Source organism: Canis lupus, chromosome 6, assembly GCF_048164855.1.
Source record: "Canis lupus baileyi chromosome 6, mCanLup2.hap1, whole genome shotgun sequence".
Lineage (NCBI taxonomy): Eukaryota > Metazoa > Chordata > Mammalia > Carnivora > Canidae > Canis > Canis lupus.
In genome coordinates, this window is record NC_132843.1 from 76,563,663 (window position 1) to 76,590,438 (window position 26,776).

At 50.5% G+C, this 26,776-nt stretch overlaps 1 protein-coding gene across 2 annotated transcripts; it reads left to right on the top strand.

Moving 5' to 3' along the window:
- The first annotated feature begins 9,610 nt into the window (after positions 1–9,610).
- LHX9 (LIM homeobox 9) lies at positions 9,611–25,057 on the top strand. Of its 2 annotated transcripts, none has more exons than XM_072831301.1 (5): positions 9,611–10,286; positions 12,089–12,291; positions 13,525–13,880; positions 19,697–19,899; positions 21,135–24,083. In XM_072831301.1, exons 1-5 carry the CDS (start codon positions 10,113–10,115, stop codon positions 21,390–21,392), a joined length of 1,194 nt encoding a protein of 397 aa, XP_072687402.1. In that variant the 5' UTR covers positions 9,611–10,112; the 3' UTR covers positions 21,393–24,083. The 2 variants fall into 2 exon arrangements, with proteins under 2 accessions (XP_072687402.1, XP_072687403.1); XM_072831302.1 differs by lacking the exon at positions 21,135–24,083 and adding an exon at positions 24,090–25,057 and having other exon boundaries at positions 9,615–10,286.
- Positions 25,058–26,776: the final 1,719 nt, after the last annotated feature.

Consider the following 26,776-nt stretch of genomic DNA (forward strand, 5'->3'; position numbering starts at 1 on the left):
TCACATTAGTCGCTCTCGATTTTTCTTATAGCCTCCGTTCGCCTACTGTTTTCTCCTCTGTGTTAGCAACCCAAGGGATGTTGCTGGCAAATACAAGAGTTTGAATGCATTCTTCATTTTATTTATATCTTGAGCTATAAGAAGATTGATATAATGCTATATTGTGCAGCATATGAGTGCCCAAGAAGTGCCATTCTGCATCAAGAAATGCTCTCATCTTCCATCTGTTCTCTCAATAAAAACTCTAAATCATTCTGACTTGGAGGTCAGGCCGCTTACGATGCCTCTGATTAGACCATTCTCACTTCTCTCCCCCACAGTTTCCTTCTCCATGTCTTATGGCACTTCCCAGACAAGTCTGCCTTAGGACATTTTATTATCTTTATACCCATTCCATTCACCACAGTGACACCTTTGGGCATCAGTATCCAACCTCGGTTAGGAGCCCACCGGGACTACTGTTTCTGCACTTTCTTCCCTGCTTCCCTCTGAGGACAATGGCCCTGGAAAGCCTTTGCCTTGCCGGTGGAAGCTGTTCAGTAAAATGAGGCTGCTGCCCATTGGCAGGCTGCCTCTACCCAGAGCTGACCCTCAGCCTTTCCTTCCAATAGAACCTGAAAGGCTCTCAAACATCTCAGGGGTCTTCCTTAGTCTCTGCCTGTGGCCTGAATACGAGTTTTAGAGATCTGAAGCGACCAAAAGATTCTGGTGCTTTCTCACATATTAAAGTAAAAGCCATTCTAAACTATCGAGTAAGTGAAAAAGAAGCCCAGCAAAGTTCTGATTTTCCCCTTGATTGTGATTTATGTTGTTATCTGCATGTCAAATATTAATTGCTTTCCCCAATTTTGCTAGTGCTCCCACTGTGGTGCCCTAAGTAACACTGCCATGGGCTTGTGAGGTGTTGGCAGCTGCACTGGATTTAAAAAAAAAAAAAAGTCTTTGTGGTCTGGTGGTGTCCTCTCTAGAAACCATTTGGAGGAGGTGAATAGAAGAAGAGCGTCAGCATTGTGGAGGCAGTTTTATGGACTCCTGGGAGCCAATTTCCTTTCTATTCTCAGGTCAAGAAGCAACCAGATAGCTCAATGTTTTCCACTAGATTTGAAGATCACCAAGGCCATTTTCTGGGTGGGGGCTGGATGGTGCTTTCTTCAGCAGTCCCAAGAGGGAGAAGAGAGAGAAAAGGAGCCTGAAAAGGTCATGTTCCTGGAGAAACAAGAGGGACAAGCAAGGAAGTTCACTTTGGAAAGGGTCCCCATTTGAGGCAGTGTTCTGAGAAAGCCTCATTGACAGATGGAAATAACTTATAGGATGCCTCCTTCCTAGAGACAGCTCTTTCCTCCTCCTTGTGAACTTCCTGTGGTAGGGAACTGGCCCAGGGAAAGGACTCTGATGTCCATCACGGCTGATTCTCCTGGGGGATTCTTCCTGGCAGACCTTCAAGCCAGGCAGGCAACCCCGAAGGAGCCCCAGTCTCAAGGTGGGGGGCGCTCTTACTCCCTCCAGCGTCTGGAGGGGGCCAGGGAGCCAAGGCCTGAAGTTCTCCGCTGTGGTTCCGAGGAGATGCTTGTGAACCACACATCAGGGGTGGCGGCAGGTTGGTGCTCCCACATTAAACACAATATGGCCACATAAATGGGCCTCACTGCGAGAGCTTCAAGCTATATTGTATTCACACATTGTAAAGTAAAAAATCAGGTTTCTTATTGGGTGTGTGTATACAAACACATGTGGATGCCAAGAAATAGAAACTTCTCAGTTTAAATCAGCTCTGGTGCTGCTCCACTTTCATGGTTCCTGGAGACTCCTATGGCAAGTCACGTAAATCAAGGAGCAGGGATTTCTCGATTGTTCCCAATCTAGGAAGACCTGACAGAAACTGGGGAATCTTCTAATGAGGTTTTCCCAGATGGAGGATGGGCACGCGTTCCTGCAGAGGCGGTGCTACCCGTCCTGGCAGTCCTCCCTGCAGGTGGATCTCCACGCACACCTCCCTCTCTTCGGAAGACAAACTGGCCCCCTTGGTTTTGCAGAGCAAAGGAAGAGAAGAGCTCCCCCCTCTCGTCCAAGTGAAATTCGGGGTTCCCAACCCCTGTGTGTTTGGAAAAGAAGGCTCCAGGAGAAGGGGAGGTGCTCCTGGGCCCGGTGCGGACCTTTGCTCCACGGCAGTGCCTCTTATCCAAAGGCAAAGTCTGTGCCACGGGCGGGTCTCCACTGCGAGAGGCCAGCCGGGCTTAAATTAATCTGCAGGCAGAGCTAGGGAAGCGGGCTCACTACAAGGCCAACAGCGGCCAGCGTGCTCTACTCCTAGGAGCACTTAGAGACCTTGCGGGCGGCCTCGGCCAGCCTAGAAGGAACCCCCCCCCTCCCCTCCCCTCCCCTCCATACAGACACCTGCCATTTCACCTACTCTACATTCGACCAAAGGCTGGAGTTTGTGGACGTCTGCTCCTGGTGGAAGATTTCAAAGTCGATGCTGTATTGCACCGCCCTGCAGCAACTAAAAGGTGCGTCCTGGTGCCCTAACTATCCCCTCCCCTCAAGGGGGAAAAAAAAAGTCAGAAGTTTAGGCGTGTGCGCCTGTGTGTAGGGGGAGGGGGTTGTCAAGACCTTGATTTCTGAGAAGAGGTTGGGGAGGAAGCCACAGATACCTCTACCTAGAGGTCACGTCGTTCCTGGGGTCTCTGGACACCCTGCTGCGGGCCGGCCCCGAGCACCCCGCGCGGGCGCTGAGCTGACCCTCCTCGCCCCTACAAAGGGTTTCAGCGTTGGGCTCAGGACACAAGATCTCCAGACTCACGGCCCCCCAGTTTTTGAGACTATGGGTGTAAGAGAGAGTGGAAACCTGGGAGTCCCGGGCCGGTAGAGGGATTGGGAGATTCGTGATGACCAAGTCTCCCCTCCCAAAATTTGTAGGAAAGTGTGGGCTCCGCGGTGCGCTTCAGTGCGCGTGCACCTCGCGCGCGCGCGCAGGATGGAGGCTCCCCCCCTCCCCAATATCTAAAAACGGTTCGCGACCCCAAAGAAGATAAAAACCGCTGCCTTGGACAGGAGTGGATGACAGCACCTAAGTGTCTGGGTCAGTATCGCCGTGCATCTGGGCGACGGCCTCGCGGGCGAGGGCAGGAGCTAAACCTGAGAGGCTGGTCCTTGGTCCTCTCCCTGGCGGCGGCGGGACCCAACCGGGGGGCTCCCCAGGAGAGAAAGAGCTAAGGAGGCCCGGACGGGGAGGGGGACTTTAGGAGGTACGCCGGTGCTCTAGGGGGCCGGTGGGACTGGCCAGTGAAGCCCAGGGCTGCGGCGGAACCAGGGTGCCTGTCCTGGGGGCTCAGAGCCACAGTGCGGGGGTCGCGTGGACCGAGAAGAGCCAGGGAGGGCTTGGCCCCGCGGCTCCGGCTGGAGCCCTTCCCGAACCTGCGGGTCTGGCGAGGAGGTGGGGGCCCCCGCCCCGCACCGCCCCAGGCGCCCCGCAGCCCGCGCCGGGTTCTGGGGCGGCGGGGAGCAGCGCGGGCTCCCCAGCCCCGGGCGCCGCGGAGCAGCGGCTCAGGTGGCACCGCGGGCAGGGGCGGGAGGGGCGGGAGGGGCGGGAGGGGCGCGCAGGGGCGGGGAGGGGCGGGCGGGGGGGCGGGGGGCCCAGCGGCCCCGGCCCCGCAGCCCCGCGCGGCCAATCTCGCGGCTCCCACCCCCGCCCCGCCGCGGCGCGGGAGCCTCCCAGCAACGCCCGCCCCCCGCTCCCACCGCCGGGAGCGCCCCGGGTGGGGGAGGGAGCGAGGAATTGGCCAGCGGCCCGGCCTCCCGGTTCTCCCTCCGCTTCCCCGCGGCCTGACTGCGCCCCGGGCTGCTGGGGCGCCGCAGCCCCTCGGGAACCTGAGATCAGGTAACCTGCCCCCCGCCCCCGCCCCCGCCCCATCCCGGGTCTGCGAGTCCGCGTTCCCGAGGAGGCGCATCTCCCAAGGCTCTCCCGGGTAATCTCCCCACCTCTCGCCGGGGCGGGCGCGAGAGCCCCCCGCAGCCCCCCGCGGACCCGCCCGGGAGCGCCGCGGCCGCGCGCGGAGCGCACCCCGAGCGCCGGGTGGCGGGCGCCCAGCCCGGGGGGCCGAGCGCGGAGCACCGGGAGGGGCCGCGGGGATGCGGCGGGGGCGCGGCGGGGGCGCCAGCAGCGGCTCAGCCCGGCTCCCAGGGGGCTGCCGCCCGTTCGCGCTCCACGCAGGCTCCAGCCGGCGGCAGCATCCTTTAGGTAGGAGCTCCAGGGGGGCAGAGGCGGCCGGGGGGCGGGGGGCCCGCACCCCCGCTGCGCCCAAGCCCCGGGATGCTCGGGGCTTTACGAGGGTCGGTGACGGCCGCGTCCTCCACTAACCCCTCCCCGGGTCCGGAGGGGCCGCGAGCGCGGAACGCAGCCTCGGAGCGCGGCTGGGAGCGCCCGCCGGGTCCGCGCCCCCGCCCGCCCCTCCCTCCTCCTCCTCCGGGTCTGGAAGCGCAGACGGAAAATAAAAGACAGGTGGCAGGAGCTGCGGGTCGGAGGTGAGGGACCCGGGTCAATTCCAGGAGAGAGAGACCGAGAGAGGGAGGGAGGGAGGGAGAGAGAGGGAGGGAGGGAGGGGCAGAGAGAGACTCATCCATTCTACGGTTTATTATTTGGATTAGCAGAGGAGCCCTCGGCGAGACCTGGGGAGCTGCCCGCACCTCTGGCCGCCGCCTGCCGCCCTCCCTCGCCGAGGACCGGGGGCTTGGGGGGAAACGTCTGGACCCCAAGGTAGGATCCCACGGGGGGTGGGCTCGTCGGGGCGGCTGTCTGGCCGGGTTGTGCCCCGGAGCGTGTCGGTGCGGCGGAGGGGCAGCCCGGCCGCGCCCGCTGACTTGCGCTCGTCTCCGCCAGCGCGGCCTCCGCTCCGGCGCGATCACCTCCTCTGCTCTAAGGATGCTGAACGGCACCACGCTAGAGGCAGGTGAGTTCCACGCCGGCTTCCTTCTCGTTTCCTGCGCCCCTTTCCTGGGGGGGGGGAGGGGGTGTGCGCGCGTGTGCCCGTGCGCCTGTGTGTGTTACAAACTAAACCGCGCTTCCAAGGCTCTAAAATGCAGCCTCACCCAGTCTCCTACCGGGGCTCCTGAAAGCCGCGGTCCCCTCCTTTCGCCTTTGCCTTCAATGTCGTCGACTTTTTGGAGGATGGAGAGGGGGAGGCGGAGGTCACCGAGCAGCTGAGCCGCGAGTTGTCGGCGGCGTGAGGGATGCGCCCCGGACGCCCCGCGGTGCCGCTGGGGGCGTCTCCCCTCCTGCCAGGGGTGGGGGGCAGGGCTGACACCCTTTCCCACCTGCGTAGGGCTTGCCTGGAAACTGGCTTCCCCCGCATTTTTTGTTCAATGCAAACCGCGCGCAGCCGGTCCTGCGCGCGACCACAGAGGACGCTGTGCGGGACGTCGGCCTTTATTCCTCGGCGGGGGGGCCGAGGGCCCCGCGGAGCAGCCAAGGTCAGGTAAAGGGGCTTCGGCTTTCGGATGTGGCGACCGCGCCCCCCGTGCCCCCCCGCCCCCCCGCCTCCCCTTCCCCGAAGCAACGGGGGACCACGGAGGACGGAGACCTGAAGGGGACCAGCGACGGTCGGTGGCTCTGCGGGTGCAGAGGATGCGCGCGGAAGGGTAGGGCCTGGGGCGCTGCGGGGCGCAGCTGGGGCGCGGCTCTGAGGCTCCGGGGGGCGCAGGAGGGCTCCCCCGCCCCAGCTCCGCTCGGCCGCTCGCATCCGACTGGACGGAGGCCCTCCCAGCAGGACTGAGCCAGGGACGCGGCCGTGCGGCAGTGCCAGGCTGGACCCGTTTGAACGGAGGGGGTCCCCAAGCCCACCGACCAGGGAAAGGCCTGGCGGCTCGGGACCATCCTCTCAGCCCCCGCCCGGCGCAGCCGGGGTGACCGGGACTGGAGCGGTTCCCAGCTCCAGAGGACGCCGACTTCCTTCCCCGGGCCCTGGGGTGCTCACGAGAGCCAAAAGCCAGACACGGCTTCAGGAGCTGCACCTTTCAGACCAAGGGGGCTCCTCAACCAGTTTAGCAGGGTCAGGAGGAAAGGTGACCTGTGCCCTGTGAAGGGCAAACCCAGGGCCCAGGATCTCGGCTTCCAAATGTCAGGTATAAAGAGAACTTGAGTTGCCAATGCTCTCCAGAGACCGGTGGCCTGGGTTATCTTCCTCTCTGGATCCTAAAGCTACTGCTCCCTGGGCAGAGCCATGCATCCCCTTGAATTCCCCTCTCCTGCCCTCTGGGGAGTTTTTCTGAGCAAGGAGCCTGGGACAGACTTGCCGCCTATGTGGAGATTCCAGGACCTTGCACCATCCATCTCTGTCCTACTGCTCTGTCCCGCTAGAGACCAGCCACCCGCTTTTCTGAAAGCGGCAACAGTAGCCAGACTGGATGGATCGCAGAGCCAAGGAGAGAATGGATCGAGTGTGACCAGTTGTGAGGAGGGTTGCGCCTGGCCAGGGTTCTGACCCACTGCTCCGAACAGAGCCTTGAGTTCAGGGAGGAGAGTGGAGATCCTATTAAGGGTGGTGGTGGTAGGGGGGAGCACCTGTCCCATTTAGAGAGGCAGAGCCCCAGGAAATGAATCAGGCAGCACTCCAACCTTTCTAGAGCACTCCTGGGCTATTCTGAGGGACACCGGGCTCCAGTCCCTCCACTCAAGAGGTGAAAGAAGTCAGAGGTACAAAGGTGCTCTCCTTAAAGTGCTTACTGCCCTTTCTAAGAGTAGTTGGGGGGGCTCTTATGTAACCTCTGAGGCTCCAAGACAAAAAGGATACCCCAGATCACACACCCAATTCTTGGAGCATCTCCTCCCCACCGTGGGCATCCACTTTAAGGAGCTGTGAGAGGAGGACGGGCTGGGCAGATGGGGAGCAGTTTCTTCGGAACTAAAAAGGACCTCCCAAACTCCAGCAGCACCCCCTGCCCCACCCCTAGCTTTCTGCAAACTTCCTGCATTGGCTGAGAAGGAAGACTCCTGGCAGTTCACTTCTTTATGGGAAGCAGCAACTCCCACCGGGTGCAGGAACTTATAACCTGAGTTTTATAAGAAAAAGCAGGCATAGCTGGGATCCAACCCCGAAGCTCATTGTGGAAGGTGCTCTGCCCCGCCTGTACCTGATAGACGATTAACAAATATTTGTGGAACAGATGAAGGGATGAAGGATGCTTTACAGCACTTCTGTGATTGGCTTCCTTGGAGACTGCACAGAACTCTGGCTTTTTCCTGGAGTTGTTTGTTAAACTTTCACTTCATTAAGTCTCCACAGTTTCATCTCTTGCAAGAACAGGGTCGTGTTCCTGGGTTCTTTGTTGTTTTTGCTGAGCCGTACCAAAATCCAACAACAGCCAAACCCGATTCCAAACACCCCCATTTGGTAGGGGGGGTGGGCGGGGAACGGTAGTTTAGTCCAGAAACTAGACAAAGCAAGTCCCTGGATGGAGGTCCCGAGTTTACTTTTTCCTTGGAGATTCCTTGGGTTAAGTGACTGATTTTCTTCTGAGAGACCCCTTCTCTTCCCCTCCTCCCCCCTCCTCCTCCCTCCTCCTCTTTTCCCTCCTCCTCCTCCTCCTCCTCCTCCTCCTCCTCCTCCTCCTCCTCCTCCTCCAACTCCGGGTCTGAGTCCATTTAGCTGCTGACTTGTGGGAAGGCAATCTGCCCTTTGTGAGAGGACCTGCTGTCTCTGAAAGGGTTGCTGCTCCCAGCCCCTCTTAGGGCCCCTTCATTTGCGCACGTGGGTTTGAAAAGCTCATTGATTTCCATCCAAAGGGGCTAATTACATTACTTACAGTAAATAGCAGCCCTGCTGTCCGGTAGGGCTGCCAAAGTGAGGGGGGGAGGTCTCCAGCTTAGTTCACTTGATTGGCTTCATTTTTGTGTGAAATTGTGTTTTATGAGCTGCATTCTGGCACCCGGAGGACTGGAACAGCGTCCAGTCTGCAAATAACATTATTCTTGACCCTGAGAAAAGAGCAAGGGGAAGCAGTGGAGTCTTGGGTTTCATGGAAGAGGTGACTCCAGCAGCTTCAGAAGGCGATGCTTTGGGACAGGAAGTCAGACTGCGCTCGAGTAGTTCCCTTCCTCCCTCCGCACTAGTCTGCCTCCCTTCCCTCCTTCCCTGCTTCCCTGCTTCCCTGCTTCCCTGCTTCCCTGCTTCCCTCCTTCCCTGCTTCCCTCCCTCCCGCCTTCCCTCCTTCCTTCCTCCCCTCCCTTCCATCCCTTCCCTCCTTCCGTCCCCCCCTCTCATTCGCAACCCCTCTTTCTTATTTCTTCCCCTTCCCCATTTCCCTTTCCTCCCTCCTTGCTCCTCTCTCCCTCTCCCTCCGTCTCCCCGGATTTGGCCGCTGTGGGCCCCCAGGCTCTTGCCCGGGGTCCCCGGCCATGGGGAGATGAGCCCCAGCTGGAAGGCCGGCGATGGGGAGCGCTGGGAAACGGGCAGGAGGCTGCAGAGCTGCAGAGAGCCGCCCGCTCCCTCCTTTCTCTGCTTAAAGCCGGGCTGGTTCCTGCCGCTGCTGAGCCTCGGGCCCCCAGGGGGCTTCTGGTGGTTTGAATGAATCGACAATATCAGAGTATTGTGGACACTTTTTATAGGGCCAAGAGGGGCCCGCGAACGGAACAGAGGGAGACGGAACAATCCGGCCCCTTGTGAGGCTCAGGTCGGCCGTTGGTGTGGGCTCTCACCTTCCCCCCTTTCCAATCCTCCTGCATGTGGGGGGCACCCAGTTGTACAAGCCCCCCCCCATCCTGCAAGGGCACTGGGAGCCCGGGCAACAGGGCGCGCCCCTCCTCCCGCAGGGGGGCTCCACTTGCTGCCCACGCTGCCGAGGCGCCAGTGGGACCCCCGACTCGCCAGCAGGTCACCTTCAGGCCCGAGCCGGGGGAGAGAATACCTGGCCCTGGAGTCCTGGTTCCCAGCAGCGCTCTCCCCCTCCAAGTCCATGCCCTGTCCTCCGCATTCAGTTTTCAGACAAAACCTTTTTTTTTTTTTTTCCGAAAGTAAACTTGAGGATCTTCGGTTCTCAGAGCCCGAGCTTCACTTCGGGTGGTGCCCCAGGCCCCGGGAGGGTGGAGGGCCTCTAGGGGACGTGAGGCGACCTGCTTTTCAAGAGTGAGTTGAGGAAGAGGGGAAGGGAGGGATATCTAACATTTACTTATTGGGGAGGGGGGCTGTAAGTGAGGGACCACAAAGCCCACAAGGAGGGAACCCCAAGGTTGGAGCTCACCTTCCTATGCCTGTCTGATCTTGAACTTGGACCAAATAGACCCGTCTTCTGCCTCCTGTAGCAGGGCGGGCACAATAAGGGCTCCTTCCCCCTCCCCCCCTTTAAAATGTGATTACTGGGAACTCTTGGAAGGATGTGTGTGTGTGTGTGTGTGTGTGTGAGTGTGTATGTTGGGGGGGAACAAATACCCCCTCCTACTACCCCCCCTTCAGCCCCCTCCCCTTTGTAATGTTTGTCCCTGCTTGCCCATCACCAGGGGGTTGAGAGGAGTATGACAGGTCTTTGTTGTCTGAATAAAAATCCGTGGCAGCTCCGGGGAGAGAACTCCTCCTACTAAATTATCAAAAATGGGCTGGCTTTAGTCTCTTAACAAATTGGACACAGCTACGGCAGGAGCAGTCCCCAACCCAACCTACAGGCACTGGGAACTTGCAAGCAGCCAGGGACCGCTGAAAATAGCACTTCTTTTTCTTTCTTTGTGTTCAAAACTATTTTTCTTTCTTCCCCAGATTTTGTTTTCCTCCCCCCGCTGCAGTTGTTTCACATTAGTAACTCGATCTCTCTCGGAGCAGTAAGATTCGCCTTCTCCGGCTCCTTTTTCCCTCCGCCCCTGTTTGTTTGTTTTCTGCACATCTTCAGGGAGCCACTGGGCTCCTTTCCCTCCTTCTTTTTTCTTTTTCTTTTCTTTTCCTTTTCTTTTCCTCCCCCCCTTCCTTTTCCAAGCAGACCGCTTTGCACCCCGTCTGCGTCTTTCTTCCTCCCTCTGTCCCTCCTGCCCTCCGTCCCCGAGCGTCGCTGCGCTCCTGCTCCTGCAACACGCAGCTCCCGGCCGCGCCTCTGCTCCTTCCCTCGGATGAGCTGAGAGCCGCGGGCGTGTGTATATGGAAATAGTGGGGTGCCGAGCAGAAGACAACTCGTGTCCTTTCCGTCCCCCAGCCATGCTCTTCCACGGGATCTCCGGAGGCCACATCCAAGGCATCATGGAGGAGATGGAGCGCAGATCCAAGACCGAGGCCCGCCTGGCCAAGGGCGCGCAGCTCAACGGCCGCGACGCGGTAAGGAGGGGCCCCCGGGCCGCGGCTGCCCGGCGCCCGTGCGCGCTCCGCGGGGTCGGGCCTCCAGTCCCCGGCGGGCCGCGCGGAGGATGGGGGGCCTCGGGACGTCCGCGCCCGGCGGGCGGGTGGCTCTCCTCCGCTCCGCCTGCCTGCCGGGCTGAGAACACCCCTCCTCGGACCAGAAACGTCTCCGCAACTGCGACCTTGAGCTCGCTCGTCTGCGCCGCCGCTGCTCCCGGCAGACCCGGGAGGGCCGGGAGCGAGACGATGGGGCGCATGGGGGTGTCCCCCGCTGCAGACCTCAGACTCGGGGCTCCGGCGCCCCCCGCTTGCCCGCGGGCCAGGGGCGCGGCCGGGAGGGCGAGCTGGGCGCGCGCGGCCCCGCGGGAGCCCAGGTGGCTCTAGCCTCTGCGGGTGATGCCGGGGCTCGCCGGGGTCACCTTGAGCTCCCGGGACGCCCCGCGGTTCCCGGGGTCTCGGGCAGCCCGGCCCGGCCCCTCTAGAGAAACAGGGCTGCGCGCAGCTTCCGGGCCCGGGCGGCTGTAACGTGGAGGGAGGGGGGTGGTAAGGAACACCCCGAGCCCACGCGCGACAACCCTCACGCGAGGTGATCGGCTCCCGCTGTTACTCCTACTCGTAGTAATAAGATCCCTGTGCACTTGATAAAGGAGCCCAGCTACCAAGCATCGTGCTTCCCTTCCCCACTTAGGAGCCAGAGGGGGGAAAAGTGCAGAAGTCTCCGGAAATGCTTTCAGCCACACGGAGCTGTGTAGGTCCTGGGGCATCACCCCGGGAATTGCAGCTCGAACCTGCCCCGGGCGGCCCGGTGGTGCTTGGGGTTTGTGCTTCCACGTTTGCAGCACGAAGGGAGAGTGCAGGGCCCCTGGTCTGAGCAAAGGACCAGACTTTACCTTTCCAGGCCCGCGAAAGTTTTGTGGGGAAGTCCGCCCCGTTCCTGCTAGTGTGGAGGGAAGTGCCCGGGGGTCACTTTCTCCTTCCCCCTTTTCCTTGTTTGTGGCTCTCCTGTTGAACACCAAAAGGCAGCATCCCCCACCCGAATCGCGTGGCGGGGCTGGACTCCCCTTCAGCCGGGTCGGTGGGTGAGCGGGAGGGCGGGTGACGCTTGGCTTGGGGCACTAAACAGATTGTCCGGACCCAGCTCTCCGGGGTCTGTTAGTGCCGGGAAAGGGGGACTTGCTGGGGACGGGCGCTTTAGGCCCTTCCATCTCCCTGCAAATGAGACAACGGCCCCAAATACCCCGGTCCAGCACAGGGCTCATCATCTCTGCCTTCCTTCCGACCGAAAGCTGCCTCTAAGAACTTAGAGAAACGGAATGGTTTAAAGACCATCTGTGTTCGTTCAAAGCCCCTTTCCGTCCCCCAGCAAAAACCTCCGTTGTTTTATTTCGTGTGCGTCGAAAGCCACAATTTCCTAGCACGTCTGTTCGAGTTGGGGAGCATCCGCCAAACTAGACTCCGGTGCGCTCCTGGCATTTTTAAGAACAGGCTCGAGGCGGACGGCACATCTCTAGGGCGTAAGGGAGGATGGAGACGGCCGGCCTGCCTGGGGGTTAAGAGTCCCCGGAGAGCCGCTGCGGAAAGGGAGTGCGTGGTCGCGGGAGGGGAGCCTCGCGCCCGCTCCCTGCGTCCCTGCGTCCCTGCGTCCCTCCGTCCCTCCGTCCCTCCGCACCCCGGCCCCGCGCCGCCCCCGACCCCGGCCGCGCCCCCGGGGCTGCTGGACCCCGCGCGGCGGGGAGGGAGCTGCGCGGATGCTCAGCGGCGCGCCGTGCTTTGCCTTGCAGGGCATGCCCCCGCTCAGCCCGGAGAAGCCGGCCCTGTGCGCCGGCTGCGGGGGCAAGATCTCCGACAGGTACTACCTGCTGGCTGTGGACAAACAGTGGCACCTGAGGTGCCTGAAGTGCTGTGAATGTAAGCTGGCCCTCGAGTCCGAGCTCACCTGCTTCGCCAAGGACGGTAGCATTTACTGCAAGGAGGATTACTACAGGTATTCCCGCCCCCGTCCCTCCCGCCGCCCCGGTACACCTGGTACACCTGGCGGGGCCACCTGCCCGAGCCTGGGAGCCAGCCTCCCCGCGGCCCGCCCCCTCTCGCCCCCTCGGGGTGCAGCCCTCAGCCCCGAGCCCCGAGCCCCGAGCCCCGGCGGGCCACTGCCGACACCTTCACGCCGCGCCACCCCCGGAGGGCGCCGAGGAGGGGTGGGAGGGACACCCAAGGTCTGGAGCTACCGCTGAGCGTCTGTCACCCACTCCCGACACTTCGCAGCTCAGGACGGGGCATCTGGAGAAGCCCGGAAATAGTGAATAGGTGTCTGTCCACCGAGACGAAAGCGGGTGGTTTTTTCTTTTTTCTTTCCTTTTTTTCCGTTTACTACGAACTGGATGAGATCCGCACCAGGGACCTGAACTGGTGGCCGGGGCCGCCGACACCGCGTGTTAGGTTTGCGCGGGGGTGGCGGGAGACCACGTATAGGACCGTGAAAAGGGAAAAATTGCGGTTGGCGAAACCCAAGCCGCTCAGTTCTGAGTTCCATTTACTGCTAGTTGGGACCGTGCCGGCTAGCCTGCAGTGTAAACTCCACGGATTCTTTTTTTTTTTTTTTTTTTTGATGCTTCCCAGTTATTTTTCTGGAGTGGGGAAGAGAACTACCTGCAAGTGACCTAGCTCTGCTCTCAATCAAAGGGGGAGAGGTGACTTAAAAAGAATTAGATTTCCTCTGCAAAAGCGTCTCTCTGAATGCCTTCATGCACACACAGCCGTAAATAATAATCATAATAATAATCATACCACCCTCCATAGAACGTTTTTTAACGGATGAAACTCTTTTCCTTTGGCATCACAGTTCAATATTCTTTACGGAGCGTTTGAGTTCGCTAGTGTGGCTTTTTTTGTTTTGTTTTGTTTTGTTTTGTTTTGTTTTCCTGGCTTATTTGTTTGTTTAGGTTTTCCTTTTTAATCTTAACTTCCCAGAGAAGGAAACTCAGGATGTTCCCTGATGCTTCTAATTTTAATGTAAGAGTTCTTTGTCCTGCTCACAAGAGCAGGTCACTAAGCAAATAAAATTAATGACCAAATGGACCCGTGTCCTCTTCTCACCGTCACCTCCTAGGTGTCAATCTTGGACCACTGCTGACCAAATCCCAGGTGTCAAGGGTGGGAGATGGCCCTGCCTTTGCCTCACCCAGGGCCCTGACTTCTTTTTTTTTTTTTCCCTCTCCAGAAGGTTCTCTGTGCAGAGATGTGCCCGCTGCCACCTTGGCATCTCCGCCTCCGAGATGGTCATGCGCGCCCGAGACTCCGTCTACCACCTGAGCTGTTTCACCTGCTCCACTTGCAACAAGACCCTGACCACGGGCGACCATTTCGGCATGAAGGACAGCCTGGTGTACTGTCGCGCCCACTTCGAGACCCTCTTGCAAGGGGAGTACCCACCGCAGCTGAGCTACACCGAGCTGGCGGCCAAGAGCGGCGGCTTGGCCCTGCCTTACTTCAATGGCACGGGCACCGTGCAGAAGGGGCGGCCGCGGAAGCGGAAGAGCCCGGCGCTGGGGGTGGACATCGTCAATTACAACTCAGGTGGGTCCTTCCTGCGGGGGCCCTGGCCCTGCGGGGTCCCGAGGAGGACTCCCTAGAGCGCCTTTCCCCTCCGAGACCCCAGATCCAGATCCGGTAGCCAGAGGGTGTTTGGCTTCCTCGGTCCAGCTCCCTTTCACTCGGAGGGGGAGAGAGGGAGAGGGGGAGAGAGGGGAAGAAGGAGAAATGCAGAGGGGAGAGAGGGACCTTTATTTAGGTTGTGGCAAAAAAACACATTCAAGACCAAGGGGCTGCAGTGACTTCCCCCAAACAGGCCGGAGCCAAATCCTTGTTGCCCATTAGTTAATGAGCCCATTAGTTTCTGGTTCCCAGTTGGAGCAAAACAGCCCCAGGGCAATTCCTGTGTGGAGGCCAAATTATAGATCCTGGAGGAGGTTTTCCTATATACTGAAAAAAAAAAAAAAAAGAAAGAAAGAAAGAAAGAAAGAAAGAAAAAAGTGATCAGAGCCCAACTCCAGTCTGTCTAGAGGGAGCAGAGGCTGTGGTCAGCAGCCCAGAGTTAATCATGAACACAGTTGGCCAGAGTGTTGAAAACCAAATCCCTGATGTTGGTGAAAAGCCGCTGTAGGGGTGGGAGTCCCTCAGCACAGCTGGCACAGCTGGCACAGCTGAGCTGGCTGCCCCCAGGTAGGTCAGGGGACTCATCCAGGCGCCCCGACAGCCGGGCCCGGGGCCACCCCAGGGCAGGCCGGCTGAGGGGGCGCAGCGGAGTGACAGGCTGCTCCTCTGGCCTCCACCCGCCTTCTAAGTAAAGACAAGATGCAGGCAGCAGGCCCGGAGCCCACGTCCCTCCCCGCCGTGCGGGCCACCTACCCGTTGTCAGTCTCTCGCGGCTTCCCGCGGTTGGTAGTCTGCTCGGCTCGCCGTCCCCCCGCCCCAGGCCGGATGCAGAGGGCCGCTGTCCGTCGGTCTGACTCCAAGCAGGACGGAGGCTCCGACTTCCAGACCCTGGGCAAGGGCGCCTGGCCCGCCCCAGCCTAACTGTTAGGAAACCAAGGACTGCTGTCCCCAGGCAGGGTCCCCCCGGCCCTGGGTGGGAATCTCAGAGGCAGAAGACTCAGGCTCGGGGTGCATTCTATCGGGAGGGAGCTTGAGGACCTCTCTGGGGCCACCCCGCTCTGTTACCGGGAGCACCCAGATACCGGCCAGCGGGTGGCCATCCCAGGACACAGATCTTGCTGGGGTTTGCCTTCCGGTGGCCCCTGCCTGGTACGGTGCCTGACCCTTTGATGCTCAGCGGTAGGGGACCGGGGTGCCCTCGGATCAGTGGTTCAGCTAGGCCAGTGTGAACCATTTGGAAGGAACAGTGGGGCTCCGAGCGCCGAGGTGTGCGGGCAAGCGGCTGGGGCTGGGCACCGCGGGTTAGGGACCCGGGAGGGTTCATAGGGCCCCCACCGGGACCAGGCCGCGTTAGGGCCTCGCGCAGCCCCGGGTCCTGCCCCCCCTGCTGCGCCTCCGCCTGCGCCTCAGGTTGGGGCCCCAGCGCCCCGCCGCTCATTTCGTCTGCTTTGATGCAAGGTCCGGGAGCGGGACAGGCGGGGCACTAATTGTTCCTTATTAATGGAAGATGACATCGGAATCTCGAGCCACTCACCAAGGCCCTAAAGCCCTAATTAGACGAGAGACTGAGACCAAGGGGCCGGGGATCCCCCCCCAAGGAGCGCAGGGCCTTCGGAGAGAGGGGATCCCTCAGCCCTGGGTGGAGATTTCTGGCTCCCCCAAGCAAGCCTGGTCATGTCATCTAACTAGCCAAATTGGATTTTGCCTTGGATCTTACTTTACATTGGCAAGATCCGGGGAGTCTTAAGGATGGTGCAATTTAGTTTCCCCTGCTTCTTGGAGGAGACCTAGAGCACGCACATTTATTTCTTAAAAAAGAGAAAGAAAGGAAGAAAGGAAGGAAGGAAGGAAGGAAAGAAAGAAAGAAAAAGAAAGAAAGAAAGAAAGAAAGAGAAAGAAAGAAAGAAAGAAAGAAAGAAAGAAAGAAAGAAAGAAAGAAAGAAAGAAAGAAAGAAAGAGAAAATTTTCTCCCATTTAGGTATTTAGTTTGCAAGTTAGTGCTGCTGTGAGGTTGATTGAGAAAGGTGATGCTGGTTTGCTCAGGCGGGAGGACAGGGTTCTGAGGCCTCCCCACCCTCAGTTTGCACATCACACCACCCCAGACTGGATGCTTTTTTAATTAGCATCCACCCCATCCTTTCCGGTTCTTTTCCCTAGGGATGCAAATGAATAATAGACCCCTCTTTAAAATCAGGTGAAAATAATCTGGAGAAATCGGGTTAAAGATACGCGACTAGAAATCAACCCCACCACTAAAAACTAAATGTTTGTGGATCCGATGCCGGTTTGTTACAGAAGTAGCCAAAGAAAAGCTTCAGCAAATTTAAGACATTTTAAAGGGTAGAAAGTAAAATGGGCCACATGGTTTTAACTCGTTATTCTAGCTTTCTCTGGATCTTATATTGCCATCTCTGCTTAAACGTAAACCAGTCTCAGGAAGAGTAACATTGACACGAAACAAATTTAATTTATATGTTCATATATATTTTTTTAAACGGTCAGAAAATGTGTTTAGGGTTCAAAGACATCCAGAGAAGATGTGAAACTTGGCAAAGATCACATAGTGCTTGACATCTGGCAAATGCCTTTTAATGAGAATATTCCTAATTTAGTTTATGCCTCCTTGTGTAGATACCGGGCAGATATTTCAGAAAGAGACATAGTTTATTTGGAATGCCATTGAAATGCAGCCCGCCCTCCCCCACCAGGGGTGAGACGAAGATTTCCTGACCGATAGGCAGCTCTGATTTGGGTAATTTAGCATTAATGGGGAGACTACATTTTTTTGCTGGTTTTAAAAAAAATCTCCCTTCCTTAGGTTTTCTTCTATTCCAAACTTCAAAAAGCTCCTGATGGTTGTTAAATTAGCCTGGCACTGACCCCTAGTGGTCTCCCAGGGATCAGTTAGTTCTCAGAAGGTTACACACCTTCAGAACACAAACTCTCTTTCCTATAGGTGACCACTCCGTAAGTGACTGGGAAAAAAATATTTAGATCTTCTCACTGACTTTATAATGCCAGACGTGTACTTAGAGGTGTATGTTTAAAGGAGTTTTAAGAGCGTTATCATTTCATGTCATAATTCAGGGGGAAAAACACATATAGCTTTAGAAGTACACCCTAGGGACACACAATCACTTGCAAGTTTGTATAATGCATTTGTAGTTAAACACAAGCAATTTAGGATAATGCACTGAGTTACTCTGTGGAAGACACAGATTGCTCTTTTAAGTTGAATAATACGATGACACCGTCGCAGGAAAAGCAGACAGTAATATCTGGGTAATGAACAGCTAACAATCTCCTTATACACTGGATGGTAGTCTACGTGGAAACAAGTCTCATTATTGTGTTTAATGAACTCAGGTTATCTGCTGAGTTTTTACCCACCAATAATGAATATAGGATGCATACTCAGAAAAGCAATTTAATCAAACTGTTCTACGATTATTTTTCACAAACTTCATTTTTAAAGACCAATGAAGTACGTAGTGAGGTTAGGACTCATATTCATCTCTAAAAAACATTATCTTGGGGCGAGGGAGTGGCTCAGGGAGTTATTTCAACACTAGGTCAAGTCTTCTATCCCAAGTGTAATATTGGATTTGATGTGCTGTTCAGGAAAAGTTACGTGTTACTGACATATGATGGGAATGAAACCTTATTTGAAGAAGCCTCCAAAGACTGAGGTGCCCCTCTTTGACCATTTTCTTGTGGGCACATTTATAATCTGGTTGTGAAATATAGCTCAGTTTACTGGAGATAAGTATCGTTTTATGGTAGCTCATAAGATGCTGTTTCATCCATTGGAGGATATGAAAGTACAATTCTGTAGAATATTTGAACCCAACATATCCCCACTGGGCTAAAATAGGATAAAATGTAAAATATATTCTTTCTCTTATCTCTGAGTACATGTTACTTTTCTGCTGCAGTTTAGGAAGTCTATGCTCAACATTTGTATGTGTGTGTCTAGCTTGGATTCCATTCAAGTTGACTTGATTTTTCATTAATAGCCACTCAATTTTATTGACGATCAGAGATTCAAAATCCCGGGGAGTGCTGTAGAGCCCTGGCCCTGTTGCTTGACTTAGGGGACCCAAAGGTGAATGTTACATAACCTTTTTCTCAGCGAATTAATCTGCTCTTTTGCCAAATGTGCCCTCCTACTTAGGTGTCTTGTGGAAATATAAACAGAGGAGACATTAACTCATGCTTAATGTAATGTCTTCTTACATTAGAGAGAATTTCTTGTTAAATGGGTTTTGTGAGGAAATGTGATGGCCTCTTGGTTGATGACCAAAACTACTGTTTCTGTATATATGCTGACTTATCAAAAATAAGTTCTAGAACATAATTCTAACCAGAGCATAGCAGATAAATAATATTTTATCAAGCAGAAGAGCTAATATTAAGCAATGCCTTACTTTCTTCAGATTCAGGTTTTGTCTGCCCCCCACCAAGTGACATGATCAGATTTATTTTAGATATTCTATTGTAATGTTCTAAAATGTAGTGCAAGCTGATCTGAAAATGCCCCATATAGGTAACTGAAGTAAGCATTCAAAGGGAAAAAAATTGCCATGCCCCTTAAGCTGAGAGGTTGGCTAAATCAGTAAATATTTAGCCAAATATTTTCATTTTGTAATCATAGTTTCTTTGCAGAGCCAGTAGGTTATTGGGAATAGCCTCTTAAATGAGCAACTTTACATCCCGGGGATAAAAACTTTCAGGCTGGCTTCAAAGGCTGGGTTGTTTTGCCCTCAATGCTGAGCAGGGCTTTTGCAAGGAGAGAGATGTTACCCTCTTCCTGCCAGGCCAGCCAGGGGGCACAGCTCAAATCCCACTCACACACATCCACAGCGAAAAGGGCCGAGATCTAAGTGGAGAAGTAAGTGCCATCAGCGTCTCTGAACTGTGAGCTGTGGGGAGCGCTTCAGGCATGAACTGAGTGAAGAGAAGTCTGGGCTCCCTCTCTTTCAGAAATATTTATTAAAATAACGCCAAGGGAAAACTATTTTCTTCTTGGGATTGCCCAACGTTAACCAGTTACAGCTAAAAAAAAAAATCCTAAAAAAATGATAACCTTGGGATTACAGAAGAAATCTACAAATTTGTATTTTGCAACTTCTCCCCTTTCTCCAGCCACTTTCTACCTTTTTCCCTGATTGCGAAGACTCTAGGAATATCAGAAAAAGTGAAAACTTGGAACTGAGTTACATTCTTCCGCAGTTGGAGGTCTCTCAGGAACTCTGATTCGCGAGAGGTGACATTACTGTTGGCATATCCCCCCTGGTAAAGAATAGTGCCTTCAGATAGTGCACCTCATTTCCCAAACAGACAAAACGTGGGGTCTCTAGAAACTGTGAGTGTGTGTGGAAGTGCAGGTGCCAACGTGCATAAATATATTCGAGTTTTTCCTTTTCATTCTTGGGTGTTTCTTTCACACTTATGGCTTCTTGATCTTCCGGAGCTTCCTAGCAACCATTATGCAAGAGAGAGGATTTATCTAATATTTTTTTTTTCTATCACATCAACTTTGGTTGTGTCCATATTAAGAGACTGGGTTGGCTGACTTGGGCAATTAACCTCTTTGTTTTGTCCAGACACCGCTTATAATTGGGGGGACAGCCTTTCCCACTGGTGCTTTATTATCGTAGCATCGCGCAGCCTGCCACCACCGCAGCTAATGCCCGACTTGCCCCTGAGCTGTTGTTTGCTCGCTGTTACCACAACAGGTTGTAACGAGAATGAGGCAGACCACCTGGACCGGGATCAGCAGCCTTACCCACCCTCGCAGAAGACCAAGCGCATGCGAACCTCCTTCAAGCACCACCAGCTCCGGACCATGAAATCCTACTTTGCCATCAACCACAACCCGGATGCCAAGGACCTCAAACAGCTTGCTCAGAAAACAGGCCTCACCAAAAGAGTCTTGCAGGTAAGAAACCTCCATCATTGGCTGTGTATACCTCTCCCTTACCCTTGCCAGGAAAAATAGTTTGCTGCCCTGTTCAGAGCAATACAGATATTTCCTGTGCTGCTCTTCATTAGTTTACCTTAGTTATCTCCCTAGAGGGTAGGCCGAAATTTTGCAGGGGCTTCCCGGAGGGGTGCCCAAAGACAGACCCAGGATCTTCTAAAATGCAGCCACCTTCTCCCTGTAGGTGGAGAGATGGGGCCACCAGAGCCAGCACAGCCTGCCTCCCTGCTCTGCTAATGTGGCTGATGTTATTTGTAAAATTGTGGCTTTAGAGCGTTCCATTCACACTAGGCTCGGTGCAGAGTTGAGGGGGACCTGCTGGTGCTGTTTTACCGCAGCAGCAAACTCTCAGCAGGCTCACTCACAGGACATGGCCTTCTAAATGCAGATCGACCCTGTATTTTCAACTCTGGAAAAGCCACAACCGCGGTCAGTGTCTCAGCAACCAATTCTAGCAAGTGTCTTCCTGTTTCAATAAACCATATTTGGAAACTAAATATTAGGAGTTAGATCTGCTGTCCAGTTGTTCTCCTAAACTCATAGTGGTCAGAATAGACAGCTAATGAAATTAGTGTGGGTTGCTGTGGGTCACCTGTGATCTTTTTCTATTTCTTAGTGACAAATTACAGACCCTTAAAATTTTACCAGTTTCTGGCTGCTTGGGGTCTGTGGCCCTGGGTTTTTCCTTATGCAAAGACTACTTCCTGAAATCCGTTTCTGTGATGTCCATTTCATATGGATCATTCTTCCTTTTCGAAACTTTCGACGACCCTGCCTCTCCCCATCCTCAAAAGATCACCAACAGTCAAGGCATCAGGATATATATATATATATATATATCCCCCCTTTACCTGTGTGCCTCCATCTCTATGGTTTCTCCACTTAAGCATCCCAAGTGGCACTTGCGAATGCTGGGGTGGGGTGGGGAGGAGATTCTATGCAGTTGAGAGAGCATCTGTAGCCTCACTCTGTTTTAAAAGGAAGCAAAAAAAAAAAAAAAAAAGCCAGAAAAACAAACAATTCTATTTAAAAAGAAAACACACTCCCCCCCAAAATAAAAAAAAAATAAAAAATAAAAGGCAAGAAAAATAAAAGGCAAGAAAAAAAATAATAAAGGAAAGAAAGAGACAGGAAAAAAAAAAAGGAGTATAAAATAAACATCGGTAAAGAAATCAATTGGGATTGGTTTGCAGGTTTGGTTCCAAAACGCTCGAGCCAAATTCAGAAGGAACCTTTTGCGGCAGGAGAATGGGGGTGTTGATAAAGCTGATGGCACGTCGCTTCCGGCCCCGCCTTCAGCAGACAGCGGCGCTCTTACTCCACCCGGCACTGCGACCACTTTAACAGACCTGACCAATCCCACTATCACTGTAGTGACATCCGTGACCTCTAACATGGACAGCCACGAATCTGGAAGCCCCTCACAAACTACCTTAACGAACCTTTTCTAACATTGGTTTTTTTTTTTGTTTTTTGTTTTTTTCTTAATTCTTCCTCTTCTTCCTCTTCTTCTTCTAATTATTATTATTTTATTATTTGCAAGATTTTTTTTTTTTCCTGACCCACAAGATACTTGGGAAATAAGAACAACAGCTTGGTGTGTAGCATCTGCAGCCACTTGGCAAATGAGTTTACAGTATTGTCTCCTTGACAAAGTGTTTTTTTTTTTTTTTTGTCTACAAAGTGTATTAGCTGTTTTTTTGTTTTTTTTTTTTTAAATTAGATCTTTCAGCTGGTAAGGGGAGTTTTTTGAATTATTCTAATAAGTGCCTCTTAAAATTGTATGTTACTTATTTCCAGAATCTCGAAGAAAAAAAAAACTGGTATTATGATGAGCAAATAATCATATTCCCAGTGAAATGATTAGGCTAATAAAGAATCAGATCATTAATTAAAGTCATTTTTTAAATCGTGCAACTCTGTGTGTACTTATGGAATTTTGAAAACGTCACATTGTTTTTTTTTAATTTTCAAACTGAAAGCATGTTTTGATTCTTTTTTTCTCTTACAAGTGAGGAATATGATTAAACAAAAGCATTATCTATAGCAGCTCCAAATATTAAAGATCAATTAGGTGGGAAATGTGTTCTGAGAATGTGATTTTTCCTTCTTTTGGGGATGTACATCCCAGCAAAACTTGTTAGTTAGTTACTGGCTTTTCAACATTTGAAAACTACTTAAACTCCCTGTGTATCTATGAAAATTCCATATCGTGTTTCAAATTCTATACTTCTAACCTAAAGCTAAAAATGATAGTTGTAAAACCGTTCTTTCTAAATTAATTTTTTTCCTAGGGAAAATGGAAATAAGCAAAATATAATTTTTTAAGAAGTTAAAAAATCAGTATAATTTAATTAATAGATCTATTAATTGGCTTCAGCTGTACCATGATATTGTATCTGGCATTCTATATGAATAATGTTTAAAAAAAAAAACCTTAGTAGACTAATATCAACAACAAGAAATCTTTGGTTTGTTTTGCTTTATTTTACTTTTGCATAGGTTGATATATTTATCAGAAAAGAAAACCTTTTCTGACATTATAGATTTAAAGTTATTAGTCTTGAAGTAGATAAACTCAGAAGCCTTGTGGATGCTGACCTGAATATATTTCCTAGTTTACAGTAGCATTTTTTTTCTTTTAATTTAAGCTAAAATCTTAATGGTCTGGGCAGTGGTGAATGTTCATCTATATGCTTCTGTTGTAGTTAAATACCAATTAGATTGTGGATTTCCTAAAAGAAAAATAAATAAAAAAGAAGTCAAGATATATGTCTTGCTTTAGTGGATTGTTAAGAATAACTTTGCACATATTTTCCACTTTTTGGACCCCTTAAATCTCCTTTGGTGGTCAAAGTGGCTATTTAATAGGTTTTAAAGGTGTCCTTCTGGCTGTATAAATGTGTGGTTACATATTGACAGTTCACTGCCCACATTAAAGTGCATTATTGTAACTTTTGCTCAGGGTCTTTAGAAAATTAGCACAGAAAGTAGCTTATTTTTTAAAAAAAGATGATGGAAGATAAGTTAACACTGTAACAGAAGAAAGGTGTGATTGCCATTATATATTTAGCAAGTGTGGTTATCATCTTATATGGAGCTTAAATCTTGACTTTTCATATTTCTATTACATTTTGGGCATTTACCACTAACCAGACCAAACAACCTTGGTAAGGCTGAGATCTTATTAATACACTTTTACAGGTAAAATATTGATACTTATAAATTTTGTTCTTTGACAGAACAATGTATGGTACTATAGATCTACTTTATTAAGTAGACTAATTATAACTCAGTTCTCCTATGTGCCTTATGATATAACTTGGAAGTAAGTTTGTGAAAAATCAGGATATATGTGTTGTTTGTTAAATTAACTGTTTTAAGCCCTTTTGACACCTCACTAGTTTTGTACTGTTTTACCTCTTATTTCCGAAACTCTTTTTATGGTGTATCCTGTTAGAGGGGACAAACATGTCATAGAAAGCAGTTGTGCACTCTTTCAAATATAGTTGATAAATTCAATAATCTTATATATTGAGCTTCGTGTTTATAGTACAGTAAGTGGTCTAGCAAAATTGTCCATGTTTCTTTGTTTATTGATAAATGCATTGTATAGAAACTATTTCCCCTAAATATTTATGGACCAAACAATTGTGATATATCCTATTAAATTTGTGTGAATAAACCATTTTGAATCTAAGGAGTTTTATTTCCCCTCAGTTTTATTTAAGGTTTAACTGTACTAGTGTGTTTCCAATATCTATCTGTAAAAGCTATTAAGGTGGCAATACAGAAAATTTTTTAGATATTCAAACATACAAAAAGTTTTCAGACTTCCAAACTTCTGATTCATTTTAAATGTACACATCATTGCATATGCAATGTAATTCAACTTAGAGTTACCTTTAAATATATTTTCTTATAATAAAAGTAATGCCCCACCGATTTGACTCCGCCCAATTTTTAGAATTAAAAAAAAGATAATTAGCAGATAAAGTAATTGCATGAAAAGAAACTTAACTATGATTAAGATTTAATAGTAGGTCTATTGAGCACAAATGGATATTTGTAAATCAAAATAGAAATTGCAGACCCCTAAAAGCCAAGTTGCTCTGTAGTTAATAAATTGTCACTATGATTTTTTTCAGGGAGAACAAATCTTGGGGCATTACAGCCAAACATCCCGACGTTTGAAAATTCCCTAAAGTATTAAAAGAAGGGGAAAAGTTTGATCGGAAATCCACTGCAGTGAAGACAAAGACAATATTAGGTTATGATAATCATACATTTTAAAATCTATTGAGCCAAAAAAAAAAAAAAAGAGAGAGAGACAGAGAGACAGAGAGACCTAAATGTCATATACTGAATGTTAACAAAAATTCTGTTCTTTATGGTGTCTAACACAAACGGAGGCTTAGAGTTATGTGGTTTAAAACAAGATTAGATAAGCCGTGTATAAACCAGAGCAACCTGGCAGTAATATGCCCACCCCATATTTGAAGAAAATTATTATTGCTAAAAAAATCCCACACATTTGTCAAGCACAGTAATTGTAAAATAAAGTCCAAAAACATCCATTTCACCTGCTTGCTAATGTGTATTAGTCCTATCTGTTAATGGCATTTTCCAATTGTAAATTCAAAGAGAAGCTATCACTCATTTGAGAGTATAGGATCAAAACCCAGTAATTTTAGTATTATTGTTTATTACTTCCTTTTTAAACAGAAATCTCTGCATGCACTTTTACATCTGTCACTTCTAGTGTACATCTCTGTATGATGACTTATCTTTGCTGTTTCTTGTATGATAAATAGCTTTCATTAATAAACATTTTATTTGATGCAAACATAGTTAACTTTATGTTAAATACACACTGTTGAAATTACTTTTGAACACTGTCTTAAGAGGCAGCACAATACATTTCCAACTTGTCATCCTTAGAAAAAGAAATCCAAACAATAGAAGGAGGTTAAATTCTGGTAGTCTAGGATAAAGTGACTTACTTGGTTTTTAACTATTCGTGACTTTTTTATTTGTTGTGGTCAATCGACCCATGTATTAAAAAAAAAAAAAAACAAAGAAAACACAAATTACAAAAAAAAATCCTTAAAATAAACTATCATGTAAAATTTCAGCAACTTTTTTAGATTATTAAGGAAAAATTTATAGATCCTTTGTAAGTTTACATGTTTGCTATGCAATGAGCAAATTTATTGAAGTATACAAATATATCCCGAACTATGAAAAGATCCAATCTTTGCATAGTTCAAATTACATATGATATTACAAACAAAGGAGCAAGTGGAAAGAAAAACAAATATTTAGGAATGAGGTTTTTTTTAATTGTTAAAAGGAATATTTGAAGAAAGAATTTTTTAACGATTCCTATTTAGCTGTATATCCAAAGCGTATGTTAAACAAATTAACATATAACTTTCCAGAAAATTTTTCATTATGATGAAATTTTTATTATATACAAATGAACCATATGTAAATGATGTAACTTTTATGAATGACAGACATTAAATATTTCACTTACATGTATTCTCAGAACTTTGAATGTTTTCTTAAATGCTTTCACTTCCTGAATACTAAAAAAGGGAAAACAAATTTAAAAAGGGAGAGCAACTTCCAAAAAAAAAAAAAAAAAAAAAAGCAATGCACCATGACAAGCAGACTATTTTGAGTGATCATGAAACATGTTGGTTTTGTCAGTAACTTGAATGTTTATGCCTCATTGAAGCCTCGGCCATGGCTATAGCAACTTAAGTAGATTTTCCAATACATTTCCACCCAGTTTATTCAGATCCCTGTCCTCCAGCTTTGCCTTTTTTCCCTGGGCTGTCACCTATGGCAGTTTTGGTTAGAAATATTTTGGAGCCTCGCCTGGTTTTACAGACCTTTAAATATTTGTCTGGTATGTGAAATGCAGGAGGAGACCAAAGTGGGAAAGAACATAACTGCAATTAGACATCTGAAAAAAATAATACAAATTTGAAACAGGCACATTTCTAAAAAGCAAAAGAAAGGAGCGCTAATTATGTGAGTGGGAAGAGAAAAAAAGCATGTGACGTAGAGTTGGAAGGACTGTGATGCTTTCCTGTGATGTACAGCGGTTTTTGAGTCTGGGCAACCACACACTTATTTTGGGGCATAGAAGAGAAGGATGTGGACTTCTTAGAAGGGAGCAAGGCACTAAACTCTCATAGTTTCTACCTCCCAGATGCCCGGGTTAGTCTAACTTCTGGCAAATTGATCTCGGGCACAAAAAACTTTACGGAGAGTTAGCATCTGACAGCTTTGGCTGAGTGGCCACCTTCATGCTGACTTACAGAGTAAGTGGGTTTTTCATACCTCAAATAAGGATAAAATTCTATAATAAAGGACCCAAAGGAAACACTTTCAAGACCTTGGTGATTTTTCATCACCTGCAAAATAGATAGCTTTATTGAACAAAACCCCTGTAGAATCCACAGCACATTCTTTTACATGAAACTTTCTTTGAAGTCAAAGTATTTTCTAAACCACATATCCCTATCATCTCATTTTCTGTTGCAGAGTGCTTGCAAAGGGCATCATGGAGAAAAGTGTTAGAAGTGGGAAGTTCTGGAATGGAAACGTGGAGTCATGTCATTCTAGGCTCTTACGGAGAATACTAGGGATGATACCGTTGTCATAAAAGATGGATATAAATACCCAGTTTGGTGTGAAGTTTTGCGATTTAATTTTCAGCTCTGCTTTAAACAAAGCTAGCTCGACTGGTGGAGAGTCTGTGGACTCTCAGGATGATTCAATACCTTTTACATGCTATTGTCCCTAGACACAAGGATTAGGT